We start from the raw sequence: 14392 nt of genomic DNA, 5'->3' as shown, positions 1-14392 counted from the left end.
CATTCATAACATCACTTACATAGCTTTATTTATACAGACATATGAACAGAGCAAAAAGATGGGATTAGCGGGACAGGTACCTCCAAAGACCTCTGCAGTGTTAGGTAATCTGAGTTAATCTGCTCGGCTCTGTGTGCGTGGGTCGAGTGCGATCTGGTTGCGGAAATTAACTCTTGGATGGGGGAACTGAGGATCATTAACTCTTCCAGCAGTGTCTGAAAAACACAAGATTGCATTATGTCCAGTGACTTTTGCTAGGTATGCACAAAATGTATTCCAAAATCACTGCAATATATTGGTCGTACAGCAGGGGGCAACGCTGCACCACGGTTAGGAGACAATAGAACTGACCTGCAGTCTTTGAATTTGCGCCTCCTTCCCAATAATATCCGGTTGCAGTTCATTTTCCTTCATGCTTTTTACTCGGATGGCAGATATCTTCTGGTGCAAGGCTTTAAATGCAGAATCAAACTCCTTTCTCTGCTCAGCCAAACTCTGATGGGGAAGAAAATAACTAAAAAAATTAAAGGAAATAGTAATAGAATAGTAATAAAAATAGTAACATTCAATAAAGAAAAGAAAATTTGATACAAATGTTTGATCCAAATTTTTTTACTAATATGATGCTAAACTTGTTCTTTTGGTAATTCCCCCTTGCCACCACCAGGTGTCGCTGTTGCACTGTTCAGACACAATACACACAGCACAGACCCTGCTCAGGATGAGTGAATTATTCAAAAGTTCGATTCGGCTGCTTTGCTGAATTTTGCAAAAAAATAAGCGCATTTCTTTGTAAGTAGTGGGTGCAATGACAGAAAGCGGCAATTGCGGCGCTCCCCGTCATTGTACCCCTCAGATGCCGCGTTCATACACGATCGCGGCATCTGATATAAATAACATTAGTGTAAAACTTTTGCAATAACAAAACAAAAAGAAAAATCATACTTACTTCACCCATTTGCTCCGCCATCTTGCTTGAAGATCTGTCGCGAAATCTTGCGCGGCCCGTGATGACGTCATACGTCACCGCACATGGGATTTCGGCCAAGATCTTCAAGCAAGATGGAGGCGGGCGGCCCGTCGCGAGCAAGTGGATCAGTCAAGTATTTTTTTTTTTTTTTACACTATTTCAGGTTAAATCAATTTCGGCTTTGTGGCGAATCAAATTTATCCTGAAATTCGGATTGAAGTTGACTTCGTGGACTTTTATTCGCTCAACACTGGTCTTGACGTTTGCTACCTGTAAACTACTCTTCCTTTGCAGGAGATCTTGGTGAAGGGCTTCTCTCTCTTTTTCGGCGGTAGCAACATCTTGCAGGAGCGTCCTGGTTTTCTCCTCGCCGAGGACGAGTAGTATGCGCTCCTTCTTCTTCTCCAGGGCCGCCAGCTTGTCTTTAATTGTGCCGCTTTCCTCAAGTAACTTCTGCATAAAAGAACACGACGTGTGCGGGTTATAGTCACTGTCAAGCAGAAGAGCACGGGAAGCATCTCCGACCTGTAGTCAAACTACAACTCCCAGCATGCCCTCAGAGACACAGGTTGGAGAGCACTGATAGATATATACATATATAAAGTAACCAGCATCCCAGGACACATCACTCCCCAATAGCTGACCTCAATATTGTCCAGGGCATCGTGATTCATGGCGCCATCATTCACGGGGACAGCGGTGGCGTCCAGGACACTCTCAGCGATCGGTTTCCAGTAGAGAAATTCCCGTAGAGGATTCTGAAACAACTGCCTCAGTTCAGACTCCGTGTCAGTGCTCAGCTTGAAGGCTTTACTTTTTGCTCTAAGGAAAACACACAACAAAACGTGTAAGAAAAAATAATAATCACCACTGTGCACCCCAAGACCCCCCCAAAAAACACATAGGAGCGGTATTATAGTAGTTATATTCTTGTACATAGGAGCAGTATTATAGTAGGTATATTCTTGTACATAGGAGCAGTATTATAGTAGTTATACTCTTGTACATAGGAGCAGTATTATAGCAGTTATATTCTTGTACATAGGAGCAGTATTATAGTAGTTATATTCCTGTACATAGGAGCAGTATTATAGTAGTTATATTCTTGTACATAGGAGCAGTATTATAGTAGGTATATTCTTGTACATAGGAGCAGTATTATAGTAGTTATATTCTTGTACATAGGAGCAGTATTATAGTAGTTATATTCCTGTACATAGGAGCAGTATTATAGTAGTTATATTCTTGTACATAGGAGCAGTATTATAGCAGTTATATTCTTGTACATAGGAGGCAGTATTATAGTAGTTATATTCTTGTACATAGGAGCAGTATTATAGTAGTTATATTCTAGTACATAGGAGGCAGTATTATAGTAGGTATATTCTTGTACATAGGAGCAGTATTATAGTAGTTATATTCCTGTACATAGGAGCAGTATTATAGTAGTTATATTCTTGTACATAGGAGCAGTATTATAGTAGTTATATTCTTGTACATAGGAGGCAGTATTATAGTAGTTATATTCCTGTACATAGGAGCAGTATTATAGTAGTTATATTCTTGTACATAGGAGCAGTATTATAGTAGGTATATTCTTGTACATAGGAGGCAGTATTATAGTAGTTATATTCTTGCACATAGGAGACAGTATTATAGTAGTTATATTCTTGTACATAGGAGGCAGTATTATAGTAGTTATATTCTTGTACATAGGAGCAGTATTATAGTAGATATATTCCTGTACATAGGAGGCAGTATTATAGTAGTTATATTCTTGTACATAGGAGGCAGTATTATAGTAGGTATATTCTTGTACATAGGAGGCAGTATTATAGCAGTTATATTCTTGTACATAGGAGGCAGTATTATAGTAGTTATATTCTTGTACATAGGAGCAGTATTATAGTAGTTATATTCTTGTACATAGGAGCAGTATTATAGTAGTTATATTCTTGTACATAGGAGGCAGTATTATAGTAGGTATATTCTTGTACATAGGAGGCAGTATTATAGCAGTTATATTCTTGTACATAGGAGGCAGTATTATAGTAGTTATATTCTTGTACATAGGAGGCAGTATTATAGTAGATATATTCCTGTACATAGGAGGCAGTATTATAGTAGTTATATTCTTTTACATAGGAGCAGTATTATAGTAGTTATATTCTTGTACATAGGAGCAGTATTATAGTAGTTATATTCTTCTACATAGGATCAGTATTATAGTAGTTATATTCTTGTACATAGGAGCAGTATTATAGTAGTTATATTCTTGTACATAGGCGGCAGTATTATAGCAGTTATATTCTTGTACATAGGAGCAGTATTATAGTAGTTATATTCTTGTACATAGGAGCAGTATTATAGTAGTTATATTCTTGTACATAGGAGCAGTATTATAGTAGTTATATTCTTGTACATAGGAGGCAGTATTATAGTAGTTATATTCTTGTATATAGGAGCAGTATTATAGTAGATATATTCTTGTACATAGGAGGCAGTATTATAGTAGTTATATTCTTGTACACAGAGGCAGTATTATAGTAGTTATATTCTTGTACATAGGAGCAGTATTATAGTAGTTATATTCTTGTACATAGGAGGCAGTATTATAGTAGTTATATTCTTGTACATAGGAGGCAGTATTATAGTAGTTATATTCTTGTACACAGAGGCAGTATTATAGTAGTTATATTCTTGTACATAGGAGCAGTATTATAGTAGTTATATTCTTGTACATAGGAGCAGTATTATAGTAGTTATATTCCTGTACATAGGAGCAGTATTATAGTAGTTATATTCTTGTACATAGGAGCAGTATTATAGTAGTTATATTCTTGTACATAGGAGCAGTATTATAGTAGTTATATTCTTGTACATAGGAGCAGTATTATAGTAGTTATATTCCTGTACATAGGAGCAGTATTATAGAAGTTATATTCTTGTACATAGGAGCAGTATTATAGTAGTTATATTCTTGTACATAGGAGGCAGTATTATAGTAGTTATATTCTTGTACGTAGGAGCAGTATTATAGTAGTTATATTCTTGTACATAGGAGGCAGTATTATAGTAGTTATATTCTTGTACATAGGAGGCAGTATTATAGTAGTTATATTCTTGTATATAGGAGCAGTATTATAGTAGTTATATTCTTGTACATAGGAGGCAGTATTATAGTAGTTATATTCTTGTACATAGGAGCAGTATTATAGTAGTTATATTCTTGTATATAGGAGCAGTATTATAGTAGTTATATTCTTGTACATAGGAGCAGTATTATAGTAGTTATATTCTTGTACATAGCAGCAGTATTATAGTAGTTATATTCTTGTACATAGGAGCAGTATTATAGTAGTTATATTCTTGTACATAGGAGGCAGTATTATAGTAGTTATATTCTTGTACATAGGAGCAGTATTATAGTAGTTATATTCTAGTACATAGGAGGCAGTATTATAGTAGGTATATTCTTGTACATAGGAGGCAGTATTATAGTAGTTATATTCCTGTACATAGGAGCAGTATTATAGTAGTTATATTCTTGTACATAGGAGCAGTATTATAGTAGTTATATTCTTGTACATAGGAGGCAGTATTATAGTAGTTATATTCCTGTACATAGGAGCAGTATTATAGTAGTTATATTCTTGTACATAGGAGCAGTATTATAGTAGGTATATTCTTGTACATAGGAGGCAGTATTATAGTAGTTATATTCTTGCACATAGGAGACAGTATTATAGTAGTTATATTCTTGTACATAGGAGGCAGTATTATAGTAGTTATATTCTTGTACATAGGAGCAGTATTATAGTAGATATATTCCTGTACATAGGAGGCAGTATTATAGTAGTTATATTCTTGTACATAGGAGGCAGTATTATAGTAGGTATATTCTTGTACATAGGAGGCAGTATTATAGCAGTTATATTCTTGTACATAGGAGGCAGTATTATAGTAGTTATATTCTTGTACATAGGAGCAGTATTATAGTAGTTATATTCTTGTACATAGGAGCAGTATTATAGTAGTTATATTCTTGTACATAGGAGGCAGTATTATAGTAGTTATATTCTTGTACATAGGAGCAGTATTATAGTAGTTATATTCTTGTATATAGGAGCAGTATTATAGTAGTTATATTCTTGTACATAGGAGCAGTATTATAGTAGTTATATTCTTGTACATAGGAGGCAGTATTATAGTAGTTATATTCTTGTACATAGGAGCAGTATTATAGTAGTTATATTCTTGTATATAGGAGCAGTATTATAGTAGTTATATTCTTGTACATAGGAGGCAGTATTATAGTAGTTATATTCTTGCACATAGGAGACAGTATTATAGTAGTTATATTCTTGTACATAGGAGGCAGTATTATAGTAGTTATATTCTTGTACATAGGAGCAGTATTATAGTAGATATATTCCTGTACATAGGAGGCAGTATTATAGTAGTTATATTCTTGTACATAGGAGGCAGTATTATAGTAGGTATATTCTTGTACATAGGAGGCAGTATTATAGCAGTTATATTCTTGTACATAGGAGGCAGTATTATAGTAGTTATATTCTTGTACATAGGAGCAGTATTATAGTAGTTATATTCTTGTACATAGGAGCAGTATTATAGTAGTTATATTCTTGTACATAGGAGGCAGTATTATAGTAGTTATATTCTTGTACATAGGAGCAGTATTATAGTAGTTATATTCTTGTATATAGGAGCAGTATTATAGTAGTTATATTCTTGTACATAGGAGCAGTATTATAGTAGTTATATTCTTGTACATAGCAGCAGTATTATAGTAGTTATATTCTTGTACATAGGAGCAGTATTATAGTAGTTATATTCTTGTACATAGGAGGCAGTATTATAGTAGTTATATTCTTGTACATAGGAGCAGTATTATAGTAGTTATATTCTAGTACATAGGAGGCAGTATTATAGTAGGTATATTCTTGTACATAGGAGGCAGTATTATAGTAGTTATATTCCTGTACATAGGAGCAGTATTATAGTAGTTATATTCTTGTACATAGGAGCAGTATTATAGTAGTTATATTCTTGTACATAGGAGGCAGTATTATAGTAGTTATATTCCTGTACATAGGAGCAGTATTATAGTAGTTATATTCTTGTACATAGGAGCAGTATTATAGTAGGTATATTCTTGTACATAGGAGGCAGTATTATAGTAGTTATATTCTTGCACATAGGAGACAGTATTATAGTAGTTATATTCTTGTACATAGGAGGCAGTATTATAGTAGTTATATTCTTGTACATAGGAGCAGTATTATAGTAGATATATTCCTGTACATAGGAGGCAGTATTATAGTAGTTATATTCTTGTACATAGGAGGCAGTATTATAGTAGGTATATTCTTGTACATAGGAGGCAGTATTATAGCAGTTATATTCTTGTACATAGGAGGCAGTATTATAGTAGTTATATTCTTGTACATAGGAGCAGTATTATAGTAGTTATATTCTTGTACATAGGAGCAGTATTATAGTAGTTATATTCTTGTACATAGGAGGCAGTATTATAGTAGGTATATTCTTGTACATAGGAGGCAGTATTATAGCAGTTATATTCTTGTACATAGGAGGCAGTATTATAGTAGTTATATTCTTGTACATAGGAGGCAGTATTATAGTAGATATATTCCTGTACATAGGAGGCAGTATTATAGTAGTTATATTCTTTTACATAGGAGCAGTATTATAGTAGTTATATTCTTGTACATAGGAGCAGTATTATAGTAGTTATATTCTTGTACATAGGAGGCAGTATTATAGCAGTTATATTCTTGTACATAGGAGGCAGTATTATAGTAGTTATATTCTTGTACATAGGAGGCAGTATTATAGTAGATATATTCCTGTACATAGGAGGCAGTATTATAGTAGTTATATTCTTCTACATAGGATCAGTATTATAGTAGTTATATTCTTGTACATAGGAGCAGTATTATAGTAGTTATATTCTTGTACATAGGCGGCAGTATTATAGCAGTTATATTCTTGTACATAGGAGCAGTATTATAGTAGTTATATTCTTGTACATAGGAGCAGTATTATAGTAGTTATATTCTTGTACATAGGAGCAGTATTATAGTAGTTATATTCTTGTACATAGGAGGCAGTATTATAGTAGTTATATTCTTGTATATAGGAGCAGTATTATAGTAGATATATTCTTGTACATAGGAGGCAGTATTATAGTAGTTATATTCTTGTACACAGAGGCAGTATTATAGTAGTTATATTCTTGTACATAGGAGCAGTATTATAGTAGTTATATTCTTGTACATAGGAGGCAGTATTATAGTAGTTATATTCTTGTACATAGGAGGCAGTATTATAGTAGTTATATTCTTGTACACAGAGGCAGTATTATAGTAGTTATATTCTTGTACATAGGAGCAGTATTATAGTAGTTATATTCTTGTACATAGGAGCAGTATTATAGTAGTTATATTCCTGTACATAGGAGCAGTATTATAGTAGTTATATTCTTGTACATAGGAGCAGTATTATAGTAGTTATATTCTTGTACATAGGAGCAGTATTATAGTAGTTATATTCTTGTACATAGGAGCAGTATTATAGTAGTTATATTCCTGTACATAGGAGCAGTATTATAGAAGTTATATTCTTGTACATAGGAGCAGTATTATAGTAGTTATATTCTTGTACATAGGAGGCAGTATTATAGTAGTTATATTCTTGTACGTAGGAGCAGTATTATAGTAGTTATATTCTTGTACATAGGAGGCAGTATTATAGTAGTTATATTCTTGTACATAGGAGGCAGTATTATAGTAGTTATATTCTTGTATATAGGAGCAGTATTATAGTAGTTATATTCTTGTACATAGGAGGCAGTATTATAGTAGTTATATTCTTGTACATAGGAGCAGTATTATAGTAGTTATATTCTTGTATATAGGAGCAGTATTATAGTAGTTATATTCTTGTACATAGGAGCAGTATTATAGTAGTTATATTCTTGTACATAGCAGCAGTATTATAGTAGTTATATTCTTGTACATAGGAGCAGTATTATAGTAGTTATATTCTTGTACATAGGAGGCAGTATTATAGTAGTTATATTCTTGTACATAGGAGCAGTATTATAGTAGTTATATTCTTGTACATAGGAGGCAGTATTATAGTAGTTATATTCTTGTACATAGGTGCAGTATTATAGTAGTTATATTCTTGTACTTAGGAGCAGTATTATAGTAGTTATATTCTTGTACATAGGAGCAGTATTATAGTAGTTATATTCTTGTACATAGGAGGCAGTATTATAGTAGTTATATTCTTGTATATAGGAGCAGTATTATAGTAGTTATATTCTTGTACATAGAAGCAGTATTATAGTAGTTATATTCTTGTACATAGGAGCAGTATTATAGCAGTTATATTCTTGTACATAGGAGCAGTATTATAGTAGTTATATTCCTGTACATAGGAGCAGTATTATAGTAGTTATATTCCTGTACATAGGAGCAGTATTATAGTAGTTATATTCTTATACATAGGAGCAGTATTATAGTAGTTATATTCTTGTACATATGAGCAGTATTATAGTAGTTATATTCTTGTACATAGGAGGCAGTATTATAGTAGTTATATTCTTGTACATAGGAGGCAGTATTATAGTAGTTATATTCTTGTATATAGGAGCAGTATTATAGTAGTTATATTCTTGTACATGGGAGCAGTATTATAGTAGTTATATTCTTGTACATAGGAGGCGGTATTATAGTAGTTATATTCTTGTACATAGGGAGCAGTATTATAGTAGTTATATTCTTGTACATAGGAGGCAGTATTATAGTAGTTATATTCTTGTACATAGGAGCAGTATTATAGTAGTTATATTCTTGTACATAGGAGGCAGTATTATAGTAGTTATATTCTTGTACATAGGAGCAGTATTACTGTAGTTATATTCTTGTACATAGGAGCAGTATTATAGTAGTTATATTCTTGTACATAGGAGGCAGTATTATAGTAGTTATATTCTTGTACATAGGAGCAGTATTATAGTAGTTATATTCTTGTACATAGGGGGCAGTATTATAGTAGTTATATTCTTGTACATAGGAGCAGTATTATAGTAGTTATATTCTTGTACATAGGAGGCAGTATTATAGTAGTTATATTCTTGTACATAGGAGGCAGTATTATAGTAGTTATATTCTTGTACATAGGAGCAGTATTATAGTAGTTATATTCTTGTACATAGGAGCAGTATTATAGTAGTTATATTCTTGTACATAGGAGCAGTATTATAGCAGTTATATTCTTGTACATAGGAGCAGTATTATAGTAGTTATATTCTTGTACATAGCAGCAGTATTATAGTAGTTATATTCTTGTACATAGGAGCAGTATTATAGTAGTTATATTCTTGTACATAGGAGGCAGTATTATAGTAGTTATATTCTTGTACATAGGAGCAGTATTATAGTAGTTATATTCTTGTACATAGGAGGCAGTATTATAGTAGTTATATTCTTGTACATAGGTGCAGTATTATAGTAGTTATATTCTTGTACTTAGGAGCAGTATTATAGTAGTTATATTCTTGTACATAGGAGCAGTATTATAGTAGTTATATTCTTGTACATAGGAGGCAGTATTATAGTAGTTATATTCTTGTATATAGGAGCAGTATTATAGTAGTTATATTCTTGTACATAGAAGCAGTATTATAGTAGTTATATTCTTGTACATAGGAGCAGTATTATAGCAGTTATATTCTTGTACATAGGAGCAGTATTATAGTAGTTATATTCCTGTACATAGGAGCAGTATTATAGTAGTTATATTCCTGTACATAGGAGCAGTATTATAGTAGTTATATTCTTATACATAGGAGCAGTATTATAGTAGTTATATTCTTGTACATATGAGCAGTATTATAGTAGTTATATTCTTGTACATAGGAGGCAGTATTATAGTAGTTATATTCTTGTACATAGGAGGCAGTATTATAGTAGTTATATTCTTGTATATAGGAGCAGTATTATAGTAGTTATATTCTTGTACATGGGAGCAGTATTATAGTAGTTATATTCTTGTACATAGGAGGCGGTATTATAGTAGTTATATTCTTGTACATAGGGAGCAGTATTATAGTAGTTATATTCTTGTACATAGGAGGCAGTATTATAGTAGTTATATTCTTGTACATAGGAGCAGTATTATAGTAGTTATATTCTTGTACATAGGAGGCAGTATTATAGTAGTTATATTCTTGTACATAGGAGCAGTATTACTGTAGTTATATTCTTGTACATAGGAGCAGTATTATAGTAGTTATATTCTTGTACATAGGAGGCAGTATTATAGTAGTTATATTCTTGTACATAGGAGCAGTATTATAGTAGTTATATTCTTGTACATAGGGGGCAGTATTATAGTAGTTATATTCTTGTACATAGGAGCAGTATTATAGTAGTTATATTCTTGTACATAGGAGGCAGTATTATAGTAGTTATATTCTTGTACATAGGAGGCAGTATTATAGTAGTTATATTCTTGTACATAGGAGCAGTATTATAGTAGTTATATTCTTGTACATAGGAGCAGTATTATAGTAGTTATATTCTTGTACATAGGAGCAGTATTATAGCAGTTATATTCTTGTACATAGGAGCAGTATTATAGTAGTTATATTCTTGTACATAGGAGGCAGTAGAACACGTTCATTTCTTTATACACATGTAGAAGAAGCAGAGGGTGATATGTACCTCTGATAGTCACGCATGGCTGAGATGACTCCATCAGACAGAGGCTGAACATCCTTGGAGAATTTGAAGAGATCTCTCAGCTGCACTTTCACCCGTTCTGCTTTGGCTTCTTCTGCTGCGAGTGCAGACTTTGTGGCCTAAATATTGACATTCATATTAGTTTTATATATTGGAAACAAAAGTAAATTCCACCCAATATTGAAGCCATCCTAACATTTCTTTTCATTTTCCCTTTTCTATATACTGCGGTATCTCTAAATTTGGACTTCTGGGTGGAATAGTGCTTTAATAATTGATGCATTGCTTGGACAGATCATACTAACTATTCAATGATGCTAGCAATGGGGTCGGGCCTGTGACAACCTCTAAGTGTTTCCAGAAGGTAATAGGATTCTGGGACATGTTGAAATTAATATTTGATCTATTGAATGTCATTTATATACACTCAATCCTAGTTTTTAGGACAGAATTGCCCGTATTCAGTCAGTTGCAAGAATGCCCACAGCAGCACAGAGCATTTCAGGTTATATGTTTTTTTTTTCAGATAAGAGGTTATATGGGTGAGTTCCTCCCAGTCACCGAGTTAGCCATTTAAGCCCCCCTCGAAGGAAACAGCATTGCCTTGCTGCTGGTTAAGGACTATGGACACCTTTGGGTCAATTTGTTATGATTGCATTGTACTCATTTTAAGCCAAAAAATACATTTTTTTTTTAATTGGTCTTTATTAAAAAATGTTCAGCCTTTTTTGAGGTATAAGAGTCTATGTGCAGGTTTTCACTTCTCAGTCCCATCAACTGATGGCTCATGTGACCTCATAAACACTTATTATAGTTCAATACTTATCAAACTAAGAATATAGCTTAAAAAAGTCATAATAAATAAATAAATGAGGTCAGGAGATCAGAGATAAGGCTTCACATGAGCCATCAGCTGATGGGACTGAGAAGTGAAACGCTGCAAACAGAGCCTTTACAGACAAATGCACACTTTTCGCTCACATTCAGGGTTTTCCACAGGTTTATGAGGTCGTCTTCGCTCTTCACCCTCTCCCCGGACTCCAGGCTCTCCTCCAGCCTCTGTGTGGCTTTACGGAATTCATTGATGTTGGCCTCGAGCTGCCGCGCCAGCAGAAGGAAGGCGTTCTCAGAGTTGTGCGTCTTCAGCAGAGTGTCCTCCTCTTCATCGTTCATCTGTTTTAACTCCTTCAGGGTTTTGCGCAGTTCTTCCAGTTCCTTGCAGATCTTCTCAGCTCCCATAGGAGACGTGTTCTTAATCACCTGCGCAGACTTCATCTCCAGGACTTCTAACTGTTTATGACCACTTTCCACATCTTTACTGATTTCCTGCAAGAAGAGAGGAGACTTCAAATAAGAGCAGCACCCCCCCCCCCCCACCCAGAGCAAGCAACACAACGAGTGGCAACCAATATGGCTGCTATAGTAGAGATACAGGATCTGACCATAATATTGTCCAGAATTGTAGACTTGAAGTCCGTGCAAATATATGAGCAAATATGGTGGTGGAGACAAAGAATCCCTCAGGGGCGGAGTTAGGAACGGTCCCACCCCTGCTCACAGCAGAACAATTAGATCAAATCACTAGAGGCACCTGAATATCCACTGCTCTCTACACCTCCTGCTCCACCTTTCTCAAAGACATGCTGGATGGTACCATTCTGTCAATTTTTGGGAGGGGTCACTTATTTCTATAGATTAATCATCCTTTCATCAGAGCATTTTTTTCAGTTCACTGACACTAAATCAAAAAGGGAAATGTCAACTCAGGTACGATCCACGATGGTCGGGCGTGAGCAGAGTTTACACAACAGTCACGTGTGTGAGAAACTGGGTGTGAGAGTGTGCGACCTGTCAGAACACATCCGTCACTGCGACGTGTTAGACTTCTCCTGTCTGGAGTTACATCTATCTCATATCTATCTATCTATTATCTATCTATTATCTATCTATTATCTATCTATCTATCTATCTATCTATCTATCTATCTATCTATCTATTATCTATCTCATATCTATCTATCTATTATCTATCTATTATCTATCTATCTCTCCCATATCTATCTATCTATCTATCTATCTATCTATCTATCTCATATCTATCTATCTGTCTATTATCTATCTATCTATCTATCTATCTATCTATCTATCTATCTATCTATTATCTATCTATCTATCTATCTCATATCTATCTATCTATCTATCTCATATCTATCTATCTATCTATCATCTATCTCATATCTATCTATCTATCTATTATCTATCTATCTATCTATCTATCATCTATCTATCTATTATCTATCTATTATCTATCTATCTCATATCTATCTATCTATTATCTATCTATTATCTATCTATTATCTATCTATCTATCTATCTATCTATCTATCTATCTATTATCTATCTATTATCTATCTATCTCTCCCATATCTATCTATCTATCTATCTATCTATCTATCTATCTATCTCATATCTATCTATCTATCTATCTATCTCATATCTATCTATCTATCTATCTATCTATTATCTATCAATCTATTATTAAATCAAATCAAATAAACTTTATTGGCAGGACTAAATACATTTTAGCATTGCCAAAGCACATGGAAAATAATTGGGTAGGGTTGGGGGATGGGGACACATCCAGGGTGGGGGTATAGGAGTCCATGGTATATCAGGCTCCTCTCAGTCTATGGCAGGCAGTAATATATTGTGCTGCTGTGGCCGCTGTGTTCTCCTCTTCCCCCAGCAGTCTCTCTTCCTCCTCCATGGAGGTGAAGTCTGGGCAGAGATCAGTCAGTCTCCCTCACTGCTGAGTATTTGGGGCACCGCAGCAGGAAATTAGTCTCATCCTCCACCAGTCTCCTGGTCACACTGCTGGTCTCATATCTATCTATCTTCTATCTATCTATCTATCTATCTATCTATCTATCTATCTATCTATCTATCTATCTATCTATCTATCTATCTATTATCTATCTATTATCTATCTATCTATCTATTATCTATCTATCTATCTATCTATCTATCTAATATCTATCTATCTATCTATCATCTGTCTAATTTTCTCATATCTGTCTATCCATCTATCTCATTACTATCTATCTCTCTATCTCTCTATCTCTTATACCTGCAGTATGTCCAGTCTGTTTTCCGTAGAATCAGAAGCTGCTCCGACATAAAGCTTCAGTTTTTCGATCACACCGTTCAGCCAGGTTTTGAAGCCATTGACGTCCCCCTCATAGGCCTCATGATCCTTCCAGATCTTCTCAAGTTGTTCTACCCGCTCCTAAAATCAGAGAAAAACTGTGTTTGTGCGAGTAACGTAAGAAGGGATACGAGAGTTGTGTTACAATCAATTGGCGGTGATGTGATGGGACTCGGGTGCTTTTCTGCAGGGTTCCCATGGCTTATATCATAATCATCGCTGGGAAGGGTTAACCTCGCCCTCGCCGTGTCGCCTGCGGTTTAGTGGAGGAAGCTGGGACAATGCCCTCAAGCGTCTCATACATTCGCTAAACTAAATCCAAACAGACATGAAAGTGAGCAAACAGCCCTGACAGGAGACTGAACTGGGGCCAAACCCCAGCAGCCGGCTGGCACCGACGCCAACCAGAGGTGTGATC

The 14392-nt window shown here is 34.4% G+C and overlaps 1 protein-coding gene across 8 annotated transcripts in view; it reads right to left on the bottom strand.

The window, feature by feature from the left end:
- Positions 1–14392, bottom strand: part of SYNE3 (spectrin repeat containing nuclear envelope family member 3) — a 73909-nt gene that overhangs the window by 29472 nt on the left and 30045 nt on the right. For all 8 annotated transcript variants that reach the window (XM_040412872.1, XM_040412874.1, XM_040412873.1 and 5 more), the window contains exons 5-11: positions 13897–14055; positions 11752–12096; positions 10753–10889; positions 1615–1792; positions 1241–1423; positions 352–495; positions 81–215 (exon numbers count right to left, since the gene is read on the bottom strand). In XM_040412872.1, coding sequence (XP_040268806.1) covers positions 81–215; positions 352–495; positions 1241–1423; positions 1615–1792; positions 10753–10889; positions 11752–12096; positions 13897–14055 — 1281 coding nt within the window. The remainder of the gene's footprint in view (positions 1–80; positions 216–351; positions 496–1240; positions 1424–1614; positions 1793–10752; positions 10890–11751; positions 12097–13896; positions 14056–14392) is intronic.

The sequence above is a fragment of the Bufo bufo genome, chromosome 11, assembly GCF_905171765.1.
Source record: "Bufo bufo chromosome 11, aBufBuf1.1, whole genome shotgun sequence".
NCBI lineage: Eukaryota > Metazoa > Chordata > Amphibia > Anura > Bufonidae > Bufo > Bufo bufo.
The sequence above is the reverse complement of the archived record's forward strand: the minus strand, read 5'-3'. Positions and strand labels throughout refer to the sequence as shown.